At 50.8% G+C, this 15743-nt stretch overlaps 5 protein-coding genes across 5 annotated transcripts; 1 reads left to right on the plus strand and 4 right to left on the minus strand.

Moving 5' to 3' along the window:
* Positions 1 to 85: 85 nt before the first annotated feature.
* J4E83_006339 (uncharacterized protein) lies at positions 86 to 1180 on the minus strand (the record flags this gene model as incomplete). The annotated part of the gene is made up of 2 exons (XM_049333253.1): positions 86 to 551; positions 600 to 1180. The coding sequence occupies 2 exons, from the start codon at positions 1178 to 1180 to the stop codon at positions 86 to 88; spliced, it is 1047 nt and encodes a 348-aa protein (XP_049187429.1).
* Positions 1181 to 2111: 931 nt separating this feature from the next.
* J4E83_006340 (uncharacterized protein) lies at positions 2112 to 4210 on the minus strand (the record flags this gene model as incomplete). The annotated part of the gene is made up of 2 exons (XM_049333254.1): positions 2112 to 2950; positions 3946 to 4210. The coding sequence occupies 2 exons, from the start codon at positions 4208 to 4210 to the stop codon at positions 2112 to 2114; spliced, it is 1104 nt and encodes a 367-aa protein (XP_049187430.1).
* A 365-nt stretch (positions 4211 to 4575) lies between these two features.
* On the minus strand, positions 4576 to 7730 carry J4E83_006341 (uncharacterized protein; the record flags this gene model as incomplete). Its single annotated transcript, XM_049333255.1, has 5 exons — positions 4576 to 4965; positions 5719 to 5900; positions 5953 to 7059; positions 7124 to 7301; positions 7350 to 7730. 5 exons carry the CDS (start codon positions 7728 to 7730, stop codon positions 4576 to 4578), a joined length of 2238 nt encoding a protein of 745 aa, XP_049187431.1.
* A 5076-nt stretch (positions 7731 to 12806) lies between these two features.
* J4E83_006342 (uncharacterized protein) lies at positions 12807 to 14395 on the plus strand (the record flags this gene model as incomplete). The annotated part of the gene is made up of 4 exons (XM_049333256.1): positions 12807 to 12982; positions 13039 to 13382; positions 13592 to 13668; positions 13724 to 14395. The coding sequence occupies 4 exons, from the start codon at positions 12807 to 12809 to the stop codon at positions 14393 to 14395; spliced, it is 1269 nt and encodes a 422-aa protein (XP_049187432.1).
* A 306-nt stretch (positions 14396 to 14701) lies between these two features.
* On the minus strand, positions 14702 to 15461 carry J4E83_006343 (uncharacterized protein; the record flags this gene model as incomplete). The annotated part of the gene is made up of 2 exons (XM_049333257.1): positions 14702 to 15349; positions 15453 to 15461. The coding sequence occupies 2 exons, from the start codon at positions 15459 to 15461 to the stop codon at positions 14702 to 14704; spliced, it is 657 nt and encodes a 218-aa protein (XP_049187433.1).
* Between the last annotated feature and the right edge of the window lie 282 nt (positions 15462 to 15743).

A 15743-nucleotide genomic window follows, 5' to 3' on the forward strand; every position in this document is an offset into this window, starting at 1 on the left:
AGACATGTCCGAAGTATCATTCCATCTTCCATTTCATCTGCATTTCTATCTACTTAGTTCGACTAGAGGCCATTCCCACCAGTCATCAGTGGCTCGTATGCAAGACATAAGCCCACGAATTGCCCACGCCCTCAACATCGCCTTCTAGCAGTTCCCATGGGTCATAATATCTCTCCAGCCAATCTACAACGCGACTATCGCTCTGATCAAAGCCAGATTCCTCCCACCAGGGTCGGCAGATGACAAGACTGGGTCTTTTTGGTGGCAGCCAATCTGCGGGTGCAGCGTCGGGTGCAGCGTAAGGTGCCCTCTCGCCCCAGGTATGCCCAGCGAGGACTTGTCGAAGCGGAGTGTTCAGGCCGAAAGTGATAAACGCGTACGCATTCTCATCCAGTGCAAATCGAACGCGTGTCTCGTTCCATCCACTTCCATCGTTACTCGCGCGGACTTTGACGAGAGGGTCGATGATGAACTCTTCTTGTATAAATTTAATGTCAGATTCCGAGTAGTAAGGATCCTCGAAGATGATCTCCAACGGACGAGTATCCGGACTTGAGATACCGCATTAGTGTACATCTATAATCATGGGTCAGACTTACGGATAGTCACATTTGGCTCTCCCGAGCAGAGCGAGAATTACATGGCGTGCCAAGAGATGGGTACAGATGGCTTGCTCGAGCTTTCCTCCTTCGGCTTTGAACATCGTACCTAGACCCATGAATACCGCTCTCCGGATGGTTGTTTGTGTTTGATTGACTATGTTTGTCAATGCCCACTGTTGCTTGTCTGGTTCTGGGACGGGTCGTTTCATCTGAGAGTATCCGATCTTCGTCAAAACGATTTGTACTGGGAAGGCAAGATTATGGTGCCATGTGTTTCTGACATCTTTGACATTATCATCCCAGTCGTGAGCTAGTTTAGAACGCGCTTCTTTGATCCAAAACTCTTCCTCTGGAGTGAGGTCTCCCTTTCGAACGAGCTCTTTCCTTTGAGGGAGCTCTGCAGTGGTAGGGTGCCGTCCTATACCCTTGTGTCCGACGTGAGCGACCTTGTCGTAATCTCTCCATGGTCCGCCTTCGTTGTCAGGCACCTGTGTGAGGGCATCCCTGATCGTAGCCTTATCTGCTCGAGCAAAATGGTCGGCTCCTGCTGACGCTGCTGGTGGCTGTCGCGCTTGCATGATGATGGATCTGTCTTGGTGGATTGTTGAACTTGTTTCGTGAGTATACAGGTATCGATTCTGTGGTTGTAACAGAAGGAGTGTAGAAGAGCTGCTTTTTATATTCTCCAGTCTATGACTCCGATATCAATTGCTCAATACTACAGTTCTATCTATACGTTTATGACTGTTCAGTGAAACGTGAAATCCACCTCCGCGAGATGCTAAGACGGCTAAGAAGGCTCACGAGCCATCTGGTGCCACTGTTCATGGTTGCAGCAAAACTTCGACTCACACGCGGGGACTGGTGCTGTTACCAGATTACTCCAAGCGATCTGCTCAGCTCTGGTAGCAGGAATGTTGCTTGCAGGCAACCGTGCAAGTGCCATTTCCGGGTATTTGAGGTGGTTGCGTAGTTCGCAACGACTCGAAGAACGTCGCACAATGATGCAGCCTCTGGGCGTAACATGCGAGGAATGTAGCTATGACAGATGCTCGGATCTTGTACAACCAAGGTTCGGTTCGGCATGCAAACCTATTAGCTCTTGTTACGAAAGTGTCATCGGAAGGCAGTGATTGCATGTCGTGGTGCATATGATCTTATCACACCCCACACTTGTGATGAAAGCGTTATACGCCAACATAGCCATAGAGCGCCTGCACAAGCGATATCTATCTCGAAGTCTTCATTTCAAGTTCTTGCGAACCCTACAGTACCTAGGTATGCTAGACCTAGACGTCAACTGCTGACTATATGAGACTTCTTTAACAAGCTTCCTATAATTTGCCGTAATTCCGTTACGCATAGGAAAGAGTGTCATGTTGCCATGCTGACATTAATGAGTAGAATTTCGGCAAAAGCTTTCCAGTATTAAGTAGACCACCACAGTATCATTACATAAACTTCCTAGCTACACCTATTTACATGAGCTATCCTATAGCTAGCCTGCACCTAGTCATAAGTTCGGCAGCCTTCGAGCCATTCTTCTCTGGGCCTCAAGATCCAAAGATACATTTTCCCCTCGAATGGCCGATGGTCATCTATCGTAAACCTATGGACTTCTTTGTATCTGCTGAACCACTTGTCGACACGCGTATCGGTATCATCTTCACGAGGCTCATTCGGTGCCAATGTTCCACGTTCCCGAGTATTTTTTGGAAACAGGATCTCTGTTGAATATCGGCAGATAATCGCGCGTGGCATGATAGCATTGGGCTCTTCTCTATCGTCCCAATTTTCTCTATGATCCCCATCCTTCCAAGTGTACCAGGCCAGAATCTGTCGAATGGAGTCTATGGGTTTGAAAGTCATAAAGATGTAGTCGCCGCTGTCTTTTTGAGTGCCGGTCCAGCCCGTTCCACCGTTGGTCGCTTCGACTTTGACCCCTTTGTTAAGGTACTTCTGGTCCAGGAAGTCATCAGCCAGATATTGGCAGTCATCCTTATAGTAGTGACAATCCTCGAGAAGAACCCTCCAACGTGCTTCGTTTGCTGGCTCTATTTTGTACGCGGCTTCGAAGATCCTACGAACCAACATGTGCTGCCACAAGCTGTCTTCATAGTCTTCGGTCTCGCTGTAGAGAAGGCTTCCAAGACCGATTGCCACAATGTTATGGATATCGCCTCCAGCCGCCCGAAGCTGTCGAGCCAGCTCGTCATCCGATAAATCAATAAATCCCGGCCATTCATCTTTCACCCTTGTAACCCCCGCGAAGCCTGCAAGTACATCTGTGTCGTCGCGCTTCGGACTCTCATTCTTAAGTTTGCCTTCGTACCAGAAGAGATTAGTCTCTACCGCAGGGTTCAGCAATCTCGTGTTTGCGTAAATTCCAATCCTATCAGATGGGTGTTTGAGAGTCTCAAGATTCCAAGGACATGGTTGTCGGCTGTCAGCCGCGGTCAATTGCCCCGGTTTGAGTCTGAAAGGACGAGTAGGCATCTTTGGTTGTAGGTAGACTCAAAAATTGATGTGTTGTATGCTGATATGTTGGCAATGGATATGTGTGCCTGCTGAACTGACTTCTGGGTTGTTGAAAGCTGCTTTATTAGCGCAAAGGTAACGAAGCACCAGAGAAGGACTTATATAGGGAAAAGTTTGATGACTCTACTCCGCGTGAGCATCATAGCAAACCTAGGCATGACTCCGATGAGAAAGATCGTGGAGCCAGGAATGGTCGATCATTGATCCTGAGCGCACGCAGGAGCGCCTCGTATACTTACTGACACTCTTCGTGCTACAACATAGGAGTCAATATGACTCTGACGGAAGTGAGTATCCGTGATAACCAATAGTCGGCGCGTATCGTTGAGAGCCAACTCGACACAAAGAAATCCAGAGCTTTGACACAGATCAAAAAGTGCCCCTCCGCGCCGCACTGAACTTGAATCCCTCCCCAAGGGGTAGACTCATCGATAAGTGACTGCGATCTGACTGTGTATGCTGCAATACACATGACCAAGAACAGATCAGCTCCTGCGCAAGTTGGGTGTGTGCACGTTCACCGTAGGACGAGATACTCAGCAATGTAAAGCGCAGTCAACCTGGATGCTCTTGCTAATCTAAGGGACGTGCGACATGCTGGTGGGGTATCATAATCGTTTCGTTCCTTTTACGTCACTCCATATCTCTTTCCCGATATTCTTCCAGTTCCCGACCTCATCATCACTTCTCTTTCTCCTGGTGAGGCCTGATCGCCTGACTTCCACGAGCCATACCACGCCCCAGTAAGCGACCGACAGCGACACTAGTACATATGCGAGCCATACGATCAGAAGCACGGATGTACCTTGATCCAGCTTTCCCCCAGCAACATCGATGATGTCACCAGCCACCGAGAAGACCCCAGAGATCAACACCGTGAGTAAGACGGCGGCGACAAAGGCGAATGCGCTCGCAAGTAATGGCCAAAAGATGTTGAAGTAGGCGAGAAGCTTTGAGTGTGGAAAGATGATGGCTGGAATGGCGGAGACGGCGGAGAACCCAGCACCGACGAGCGAGACGAGTAAGGAAGCGAAGACGGTGTATCGCACGCCGGCCAATACGGTAGACATAGTCCTGAGGAGTGTTGAGACTAGGATGGTTGGGGAGAGTGGGTCTTGAGGCCCGTCAGTTGGCGTTGTCAGTGTTAATAGCCCTACAGAAGTATGGTCAGCCAAACCTCGAACGCCTTCGAACTTGTGTTACTTACTGTCACTGGCTTCGCTATAGCTTTCGCACAGTTCCACAACGATAGTATCGGAAGCGTCGTCTTGAGCATCGGAAATAGAGCCCGAACACACTGTCCTGAGGTAGAGATAGTAGACGTCCGCTAGTGCCTCGCCGTCCACACCTTCGGATCGTATCGATGTTGCCTCTGACTGCGAGCTCTCTCGAGCGATCGTACTTGTATTCAGCTGCGGTTCGTCAACATTTGTCTTCATTTCACCGAGGTCGGTATACGTACTGCCACGATGTACTGTCCACCAAACATATGTTCATTGCTCCCCGCCAGTACCAGTACCAGCGTGAAGACGAAGCTTGCTACCGCAAATGCGATCGAAAGGATCGCAGAGAACCGGTACTTCATCAACACCCTCTTCGGTGTCTTGGGCGGCGCCGGCAGGGCCTTGTCGGTCGACTTCCGCAAGTCTCCAAGATCGGGCTCAATGGCTATCTCTTTCTCCATGTAGAAGGTCTCCTCTATGTGGTCCATCTTGCTCATCGACACACCGTGTGGTTGAAAGGCGCTAGCGGCGAGACTGACAGTGCTGACGGATGTCAGTACATAAGGACGGGTGAATGATGTCCATAGCAGAAGACATATGCACTGTAGCAGAGATGATAAGTAAGGCGCTTCAACATGCGTGCAACATGACGCAACTGTTCCTGGTTATCGGGAGTCTTCAATCTCGATGTCTGGGAAGCATGGATGTACGTGGTAGGCTTGTCGCATGATTATAGTGTTGCATGATAGACCTGCTATATACCGTCGCGGATACGGCACATGCAGCCTTGCGCGGGGATAGACCGGTGGTTTCAAACAAGCTGCTAGTCGCCAGATCGCGATGAATGTGCGAATTCGGCGATCAACGTTCCTGTTTCGGCGTCGCAGGACGTGGCCAAAGCGTGGCATTGAGCAATAACCAGCTTCAGATGGACGGGGTCTGAGATGTTTCGTCGACATCCAAACAACTTGCGCATGGCCGGGTCCACGCATTGGGAGTACGCGTTGTGCCGAACTGAAAGCGGTTGTGAAGTTCGCGAATGCGAGGTGGTAGCTCCCGCAGAAACGGGGAGCGCTTCACTAGTGCGACTGAAACGCCGAACTTTAGGAGCGACGATCGTGACCTATCCACATAATGCTTGAGCGATACCACGTCGCTCAAGTACATTTGCGAAAGCCTTTTGGTTGTCGGAGAGTGACCGAGAGTTGGTAAGATACTCGAACGCGCAGCTGTTCTACTGCTAGAAGAACGATCCTGGGGGATATTGTCCAAGAGGATGCGGCTGGAGGTTGGGAAACGCATCGCCCTAATCAGGGGTTAGTCCAACAGCACCTGATGAGCCGAGCTAAACGTACCCAATCGAGAGGTAAGTTATACTGGTCCAGATCCATTGGCATGAAGCCAAAATCGAACGGGTGACCAAAAGCACTATTGCCCATGTCAAATGCATCCGAGTCGGGAACAGCGAATCCAAGATTGTTGGTGTCGAAAATCTGGGATGGGGAAGTCAAATCAAGTTGGGCACCTATGTGAGCCGCTTTCGATGACGTTAGTAGATGTAAGCGGGTAGTGAATAAGATGCGGCTCACCGTGCGCCGAATCGGTAGCCTGTACACCACTGCCGTGAACTTTAGAGAGAACAAGCTTCACGGCTGTAGCAACCTTCCGTGCCTCCTGCGATCTCTTGCTAGCCCTGATCCAGATGTGATAAGCGGAGCGCAACGACGTGACGATTTCCTCTTGCGTCGGGGACGCTTGGTCCAGTTGCACCCCGCTTTCCATAAGCTCAGAACCCAGTGGGATGGGAGCAATGAGTTCCTCATCAAGCTCGACTACCAAGACGGTAGTGGCGAGTAAGAAGTCTTGCGCAATGATGGAAGACATGTACCAGCTCAAGGTAGAGAGACGCCACCCTGGTGAAGTTAGTCTACCTCCTGGTTGGACCTCAGCGTCAAGCTTGCTCTGGAAGCGAAGCATCTCTATAGCAGCGTTCAAGCAGACCCTGCGGGAGTATGTATATCTGCTATCGGTTCGGCCGAGTACGAAGTAGGGTCGATGCAACATAAGCTCGGCCTTCAAGAAGGCTACGTTCAAATACGTGTAGCGCATGAAGTCTGGTGATAAATCGGTACTAAGATCGTCGAAGGTGTTCGATGCTGGCGATTGTGGTATCTTTTCGAAGACATCTCTTAGTGTGGCGTCCATCTCCGTGATCTCTCCGTACGGTGGCAGCGAGGTAGCATTGACGAGATCTACAATCCTGGCCTGCATACTTCGCAACCTCGTGAGAACGATGGAGTAAAGCAGTTGCGTCAACTCAGTTTCGGGCCTTGAGGGTGGTAGTTCTAGCATGTCTTCGTGAAGGTCGTCTTCACCCAAGTTACGGGGCTCTTGAGTATCGTACATTTGCGGCATGATCGTCCGTGGCAGTCCGGCTTGAGAAGAGGTGGTAAAATCTAGCGACATGACTACGAGCCATTTACGACGCCTCAGCTCACCTTCGTGGGGCGAGATGTTCGGAAATCTCGACGGGTCCCTGTGGTATCCCATTCGGAAACAAAGACGTACAAGCATGCCAACAAGCATGTAGATGCTGAACTGGCTGTCGGTTGAGCGTAGAAATTCGGTACCAAAATACAACAAGAACGCTTCGATCGTGTATGGCGGTGTTTTGGTGTAGTTTGCAAGAATCATACCTAGATATCGACGTACGGACTCAGCAGTTGCACCACATGCAGTTTGTACCCATTTTCTGCTTACATTGCGCAGCCTTCTCGCGATAGAAGTTGATCCGCGCCAGATCAGGAGCCAGTTCAGTATCGCCAAGCTGATGAGCGTTCACCGCGGCTTGAAAACGAAAGCCAAGTGCCAGTGCAGCGTAGAGTACACCCAACCACATAGTTGAAGTTTCCGATGATTGTGTCCACAGCTCATTGTACTGTATTATCATTAGCTACTAGAGATGGGAATGATCACATGACCTCACCTGTTTGAGAAAGGTTGGCTTGTGGATGAGGGCTGGAGATATCAGTGGACGCTCTTCAACCGAGGTAGTGAGCATACTTGGATGAGATTCCATTGACATGAAGAATGTATCAATGAGACGATCCGCTTCTGGCCGCGGAGGAAGAGCAGCGAGGAGCTCTTCTCTAGTCGCATGGGCATTACGTCCAAACAGCAGCTCTGGACCGGGTACTTCGTTCACCACTTCATCATCCGGATCGGGCGATACGGGCACCTGGTCGAGATGTTCGCGCAGCTCTGATATCTGGGCCAGAATTAGAGAGGTAAGAGTCTCTGTGAGAGGTTTCACGTACGCTATCAAGTATGCTTGTCCAATGTCCACTGTTCGTATAGCTTGTTGCATCGCAGCTGAGATTTACGCGATCCGGCGTGCCAGGCAAGTCCCCATTGTTTCCTCCGTTATGATGTTGCCGCGCTTGTGATGGGCTGGATAGCGCGGGATTAGCTGTATCAACAGGATTTCCACCGATGAGGTTGGTGACGAGCTTTTCGAGTTGGTCAATCCTGTCATGGACGCTGTTCGGGATTTTGGGTTCCTTTTGCGCTGGTGGGTTGCGAACATAGACGCACGACAGCGAGAGTCCGCGATCGACACATGTTTTGCATGGCTGTTGTCGATCACATTTCAACCTCCAGACAATTAGCATGCAATTCTTCCGGTCAGGTAAGCTGATTCTTTACTTGCGTCGTCGACAAAGGGTGCAACTCAAGATGGGCTTGTCTCTTCGTCGACTTGGAGGTACCACTCTCGGCGTCTGACCATCCGCGCTCATTTCGAGTGGTAGTATCACAGTGGGTCAAAACAAGGCGTAAGGGCACAACTCGCGTTGTTACGAAGATGCCTTCGGGGCGGCCATCATCCCCGATGCCGAGGCTAACCGCTTCGGCCGAACACCCCCCGCATTCCATCTCAGCTTACGTCACTGTCAGCAATCATAATGCTCCTAGTTCGCGACTGCACCGGTGGAGATTATCCTAAAGACCGTTCCAAGGTTGCATTCTAATCATCCTTCTCGTTGTCCGACCATCTAAATCGCTGGCACACATGCTAAAGCCGCCATCTATCCAGTTCCTGCTCCGCCTGGTCATTGCCTGTGCTCCACACGGGCACAGTTCCGATCACGCGATCCCCGACTCAGCTTCCGGTGGCAGTCAATAGACTTTTTTTATCCAAGGAATCGGGCTGTCGCTCTTAACTTTCGGCATCACTACAGACTATCATGTGCCCATCCATCAAGCGATTACAGTTACGACCTATCTTATTTTTCTGGGTTGGGCGAAGGTACCTTTTCGAAGTCTTCATCCATCCTAGAGGTATGACATCCAGTTCATGTCCATGGAAGTATGCCTGTAAAGCAGTGCCCCAAAACAGGCGCCACGATTCGGATTTGACATTCCGGAGGCCGATACGCTTAATGGCATGCTGGGGCGCGCGTTAAGAATGTGGAACGAGGCGACACACAGGTTTGAGCCAAATCGTGGTAATCGTCCGGTTTTGCGGCGTGGACAGAATGGACGTTAGGTCTTCCCACCTCTTGAAGTCTCCGATATCGAAGGTGGACAAGCGGTAGAAGAGTGGAGTCGCTTCACAGCGCATTTGCTTACATGCGAAGAAGAGGCCAACAGGCTCGCGGTTAGAGATTGGCGCACCTTCGTATGTGGACGAAACCGACTTGATCGTTCTGCCTAGACAGCTGTATTCCCAGATTTTATTACGCAGCTCACCAGGAAGCCGAAGAAGAGCCGAGGTAAGCTGATTTCTCTTTGTACTATACCTATTAGTGATTGATCAACGAACATGCAAGGCCGCTTACAGGGCTTGTATTCTACTGGGAGCCATAATCCAATCCTGCATCTCTGATGTGAGTGTTGAGGACATATTGGTGGTTGGAGTTGGACACTTGAAAAGAATTATGAGAGAGTGTAGGTGTTTAGATGCAACTGCGGTATCAAGGGCGCGTGGGGGTTTAATGGCAGTGCCTCAGCTCAAGCTTTCCAGGAGCATACGATTTTCCATTCACCCCCCGTGCCTTGACGACCTGCAATCGACCCGATACATACGTCGTGAAAACGGAGTAAGTCACTAGTAACTGACAATGACCAGAATCGGCTCGCCTTCACGGTTGTCCATCATCGGCAGCTCTCAGGGCACCCTCCAGTCCTGCCTCAAATACAACCTCGATGGCGGGCTTTCCATATACAAGGCGCAATGCGCGCACAAGGTGAGCCCTAGTATCGGAACTGAGGGCTGACAATTGTAGCCTCGAACCTTTGACGTGAACCGTGTTCAAAGCCGGGAACGCGTTTGCGTTAGCCCTCCCTTGAGGTTCAACCTCTTCCTGGAACCATTTCGCCGGGTAAGCCCAGTGTACATATTGGAATTCTACCGACAACATAGAGGTTTGAATCGAGGTGATCCGCGCACACCGCTCAGCTCTAATGGCGACGATAGCGGCTTCGTGGCTATAAGGCATGGCCAGTTCCATTTCGAAGGTCGCTGTAGAATAGAAGAGTGAGTTGGCTTCGTGGCGGAGCTGCCGACAGCAGCAGATGAGACCGATAGGGTTGGTCGCGCTTTGTTCGCCTTTCCGCGGATGCATACGTATCATAGAGCCTGTAAACGTGAATAGATAGATGAGGTTGCGAAGTTCTGCAGGAAGTCGTAGAAAAGGCGATATGAGTTCGTCAACCCGCGCACTATTCCAGTTAGCAATTATGTCCCCGTGCCTTGAACAGTATTGTACGCGTTAGCCTTCAAGCTGGAGATGCGAGCTTACATCTGGTCGCCTGTTGTAATCGTCAGACCAGTCGACTCGGGGTTGAGCGCCATGATGCAGTGGTCACTGTAGCAAAGCTTAGTTGTTATGTTCGCGAAGTGGGCGCCAGACAATAGAGGAACGAAAACGGACAGAAGTGTTGCCCTTCAGTCTTCATGGTCTGCCCGAACAGGCTAGGTGGTTCGTAGGTAGGTAATGACGTCATTGGCTGCTACCTCTAGATAATGCAGCTTCTACCATCTCACAACTAAGCAGACATGTGCAGCGCGGAAGCTTTGGCATTGCCAGAACGAAGTTCGCGGCGATTAGTCATGCCGTCTACATGTCATCGAGAACAGAGATGTCGCCAGTCTTCGCTACACACCTGATGCGTCGCTCGCAACCCCACGCGCGGCCTTCCACCTCCCAAAGCATCATTGATAGTTTGTCCGGCCTACGAGTTCGACATCCGACTCCGAAAAATCCTCGCGCTTGACTTGGATATCGATAGCCTTCGAGATACCACCCAGAGACAGTCGATGACCTGATCTTCGCATACGATAGCGATCGTCACTAGAGACGTAGCTGCTCTTCCCGGAGCCTGAGGATGTTCTATATATCCTTGGAATCGTATGCTGGTACATCGCATGCATGGCCGGCATGCATGCGACTACGATAAAGAGGTTGGCTTCGGTTGCACACCAGTAAAGACCGGATACGTTGTCGTCTATGATTGCGCGGTCAGTCATTGTGCAGCCAAAAGGAGGAGCAGTACTCACAAGTCGGATTTGAGCTCTGATCGAATCGGACGAGAGCCCACAAGCGAAGGCAACTGACGATGAAAATGATGAAGCCCACAGCGAACATAGAGATAATCTGGACCTTCTTCTTCCAGGACATCTGTAGTCTCGCTAGCATGGGCAAAGGCAACGATAGGATTGCCACGTCGAGCATGATCTCAATGGCGCCGCGAATGAATCCAAATAGCCGAACGTCGACGGTGCATCGGCCATTTGTTTCGCCTTTCCACCCGTCCCAGAAGAATGAGATAGGTTGACATTGAAACATCATGGCTCCTGTATTGCCGATACCGAAGCAGGTAACAATCCCCATCAGGACAAACGTGGTCGTGCGTAGTTTTGGCGAGGTTGCGATCCGCAGGTAAAAAGCCAAGATGGACAGTTGACAGAAGGCTTCTGCGATTTGGTACATGAAATAGCTAACGTACAACCACTGCAGCGGAATTTAGCTTCATAGCGGACGCTAAAGGCGAGGCTTACCTTGAAGCTATTTGTTATCGCCGCTGGCGATATCCCCCACATGTCTCTTCCGAATCCGAGACGAGCCGCTAGGAGGCCCATCAGTCGACCATTTCATCTATAGATGGAGTGTTGGGAGGGATTTACCGACAATGACAGGGACGTTCTGAAACAACGAGGCCAACTACCCCTCGTCAGCTCTAGCGCCCTGCACGCTCAACGCTCATGACTTACCCCAGCCAGCCCGATGAGTAGGTCGTCCAGCCCAAGCTTTGCGTTGGCTGAAAAGAACCGATCTGTCAGTCGCAAGAAAACCATTGTTACAGCAAGGGCGCCGATAGATGTCGTGACAGCGATCATTGTCTCGCTCTCGTCCCTGATCGGTATGCCGCAAGCCGCATAGGTTTCGTTGGTCGCACTGAGTGATGCGGTAACAGTACAGTTTTCAGCATTGCAATTCGCGAATGCTGTCTGGAAGGTGGTGTCGGCACACAGACAGTCGAAGTTGTCGGGCTTGCAATTGCTCGAGGGTATAAGAGCTTGGAAACACTTTGCCTGTAGTTCTTAGCCGCTGGTGCCACGAAAGTTCGGTCATCGACTGACTGCACAAGTTGGTAGTTTTCGCAGAAAATCGTCTTGTGCGAGTGTATGTAGCACTAAGATGGCGAATGTCGCAAAGTACTGGACGAACTTCATCGCGACGATGATGGAGTGGGAAGGTGCGCAGCAGCGCAAGATTTGTTACCAACAAAGCGCTGGGAGTATATGTTCAACACGACGCATGATTCATGGCTCAGTTCAGCGACGATGTGTTAAGGGGGTTACCTTCTTGAGCGTCTGACAGCTTGCAGGATCCGATGGATCATAGCCGTTATTTTAGTCGCCCCGTCGAATTACCATGCCTCGAAAAGATCCGCGCGCAATGGAAGATGATCACTGGTAGACTCCAGGGCTTGCCATTCCTTGACAGGTCTGTGCCGCAACCGATAACATTGACGTCCAGGATTTGATAATTTTACCCTTTCGACACGGCCCAAATCCTGCGGGATTGCTACGCTTTATTCTACTGGCGGAAATGTTCTCGAGCACTTTGTATTTGCATTGATGCGGCGCAGCCGTTCTAAGCGAACCGTCATCACGCAGGAAGATACTGATATGGCGAAGGATCTGGCTTGGCAGGACAGGTATATCTCGATCATTTTACAATCCCGGCAACTGCCTTTCCTCATCACTGTCATCACCATGTCTATCGTATTATCAGCCACGATCGCTATTGCTTTCGCTGCATTTGCCATACTTTACGCCACCCGTTGGCATCTGGAGAGAAAGAATGCGAGACCTCTTCCCCCGGGCCCAAAGGGCCTCCCGATTATTGGAAATGTCAACGATATGCCCAAATCCGGCATGCTTGAGTGCCACCACTGGCTACGACACAAGGATGTCTATGGCCCTCTTAGTTCCGTCACAGTGCTAGGGCAAACTTTCATCATCATTAACGACCCTGAGATCGCATTCGAGCTGTTGCGCGATCGCTCAGCAATTCATTCTTCGAGACCCAGCCAGACCTTTAGTGGTGACATGTATGTGGAGAGCTCCATAGTAATGTGAGGGAAGTGCTCGCTGACCATGCGGACAGGGTAGGATGGCGTCATGCAATTGCGATGACCCCGTATTCCGCAGAATGGAAAATTCACCGCAAAAACATCACCAAGATAGCGAGCACGAACGTTTCCGTGTCCGTGTTTGATAAAGCGCAAGAGACGGAAGCCGCGCACTTCCTGCTCAACCTTCTAGAGTCGCCCGACAAGCTCTTTGATCATATACGAAAAGAGGCTGGCAGTGTCATTCTCAAGATCACCTACGGCTACACTGCTGTCGCCAATGGCAACGACCCTTTCGTTGATATGGCCGCCAAGACTATGGAGCAGTTCGCCGATGCTACAGTTCCTGGGAAGTGGTCGGTAGACATCTTCCCATTCTGTGAGTATCGCTTCTTGATGATTAAAATGGCCTCTGACGTCGGCTAGTGCGGTACTTGCCAACATGGCTGCCAGGTACGGGGTTCAAAGATACGGCGAGACGAATGGCGGCGCAGCTCAGTCAATGCACGAATCAACCGTATGAGTTCGTGAAGAAGCAAATGAGAGAGAAGAGGCATTCGCCGTCTTTCTTGTCGCAATGCATTGAAGGTCTCGGTTCGGATGCTGAGATGGAGTTTGTTCATAAGTGGACTGCATTGGCGCTCTACCTGGGCGGTGCTGATACGGTAAGCTGGTATGCAGATATCGGCGCCTCTGTTACTTTACTGACTCAATCAATAGACCGTGTCCTCCATCATGACCTTCTTCCTCGCCATGACTGTCTTCCCGGAAGTTCAAAAGAAGGCCCAAGAAGAGCTAGATCGCGTTATTGGCGGAGGCCGGCTACCCGTTAGTAAAGACAAGGAAAGTCTTCCTTACATCGAAGCGATCATGAAAGAGACCCACCGCTGGCACCTCGTCGCACCAATGTGCCTTCCACACTGCAGCACGGAAGAAGACACCTGTCGCGGGTATCGCATTCCGAAAGGCTCCATCCTGCTACCCAACAACTGGCATTTTACGCACGACCCCGAAGTCTATCCCGACCCGATGGTCTTCAGACCAGAGCGTTTCCTCGAAACACCCACTCATAAGAGTGAGCCTGACCCTAGAAACTTCATCTTCGGATATGGTCGCCGCATCTGCCCGGGCCGATACGTGGCAGATAACGCGCTCTTCATTACCATCGCCCAGACTCTCGCGGTGTTTGACATCACCAAGTTCGTTGATGGAGATGGTCGCGTTGTGGAGCCGGAGGTGAAGTTTGAGCCGGGAGCGATCAGTCACCCTGTGCCATACCGTTGTTCGATCAAACCGCGATCGGAGGCTCATGAGCGGTTGATCAAGGCTTCGGAGAAATTGTTTCCTTGGGAGGAAAGCGACGCCAAAGAGCTGGAAAATATAAGCTGGTAATATAAGGGCAAGCGCCCGCCCAGCTACATGCGTGTTGCGTGAAGCTTCTTTGCTACCTGCACATTGTGAGCGCAGGGGTTTGCGTAACGTCTGTACCATAACATTAGGTACTATGGAAGAACTGAAGACTTGTGGTGGTGTGAGACAAGATGCAATCACCCTCTTCGTATAGTGTTGAAATTTCCTCTAATGTACAAAGGTCGACAAGTGCCTGCGTGTATAAAACAGTGCTGACAACAAACTATGGTGTAAGTCGAGTAAAGTCTCAGCTCATGTAACACACACGTTCCGCCATTGCGTCTTTTCCTATTCTTTCTTGGGTAGCGGATTGACAAACTTGTCCTCATGGAGCTCTTCGTCTTTAGGCGCCACACCACGTTCTTGTAGTTGTTTGAGCGCCTCTGGGGCTACCTTCCCAATTTGGTGGCTCCTGTATTGATTGGTCTCAGAACGCGTCAGCCACGTCAAACGACCCTCGATTTCCGTATCGTGAATGTTCTCGATCGCTTTGTCTGCACCCTCTTTGGTTGCGAAATCGATGAAGCAAAGAATGCGCGGTTCTTTTTTCTTATCGCCGTAGAATGGCGCGAAGTCACTGATGCGTTCGATGGTACCATGTTTGGCGAACTGCTCGTCAAGTATCCGCAGCGCGTTCTGTTTCTGTTTGCCGATGCTGGTATTGGACGTCCAACCGGGTGTCTGAACTCTAACCATCAAGCGACGACCTTCGAGCAATGGGTGTACAGCTTCGAGTGCAGCGGCGGGGCCCTCGTCAAAGAAGTAGCGAGTAGCGTACTTGTGGTCTCGCTTGTCCTGCACAGGGCCCCAAATGAAGTCGTCTTTGAGAGGCCTGACGATAAGCTTCTTGCGCTGTAGCTCTGCGTCATTAAGCTCTGCAATGACCTTGGCAGCCTCTGCTTCGCTTCCAAGTTCCGCGAAACACCTGGTGTCGTTCTGGAAAGTGTAGCGATCAAGACGCATCTGCAATCTCTTGCTGGGTGAAAATTAGTTCGAAACCCTGTTTGCGAAATCTCCAAAGAAATGTTATAAGACGTACACGGTGCATCCTTTTGATCGTAGTAGATCCTCGACCTCTCCTCTTGTTAGTCGTTTTGGTATACCCAGTAAAGCAACCCCTGATGATGCGCTTGATGTCGGAGCGCGCGCATCAGTGAGTGCAATCTCTGGTCCTCTCGACGGTGTTTCGATGATATTATCCCGCCTCAGCTGGCTGGCAGCGAACTCTCGCTTCGTAATTGATGTTCTGATCAACGGAACAGCTGATTGAGCAACGCGTACGGAAGGCGTTGTCCGAGCAAAGAGACAGCGCCCACGAGAGAGTATCCTG

The sequence above is a fragment of the Alternaria metachromatica genome (assembly GCF_023757995.1).
Source record: "Alternaria metachromatica strain BMP 0045 chromosome Unknown scaffold_14, whole genome shotgun sequence".
Lineage (NCBI taxonomy): Eukaryota > Fungi > Ascomycota > Dothideomycetes > Pleosporales > Pleosporaceae > Alternaria > Alternaria metachromatica.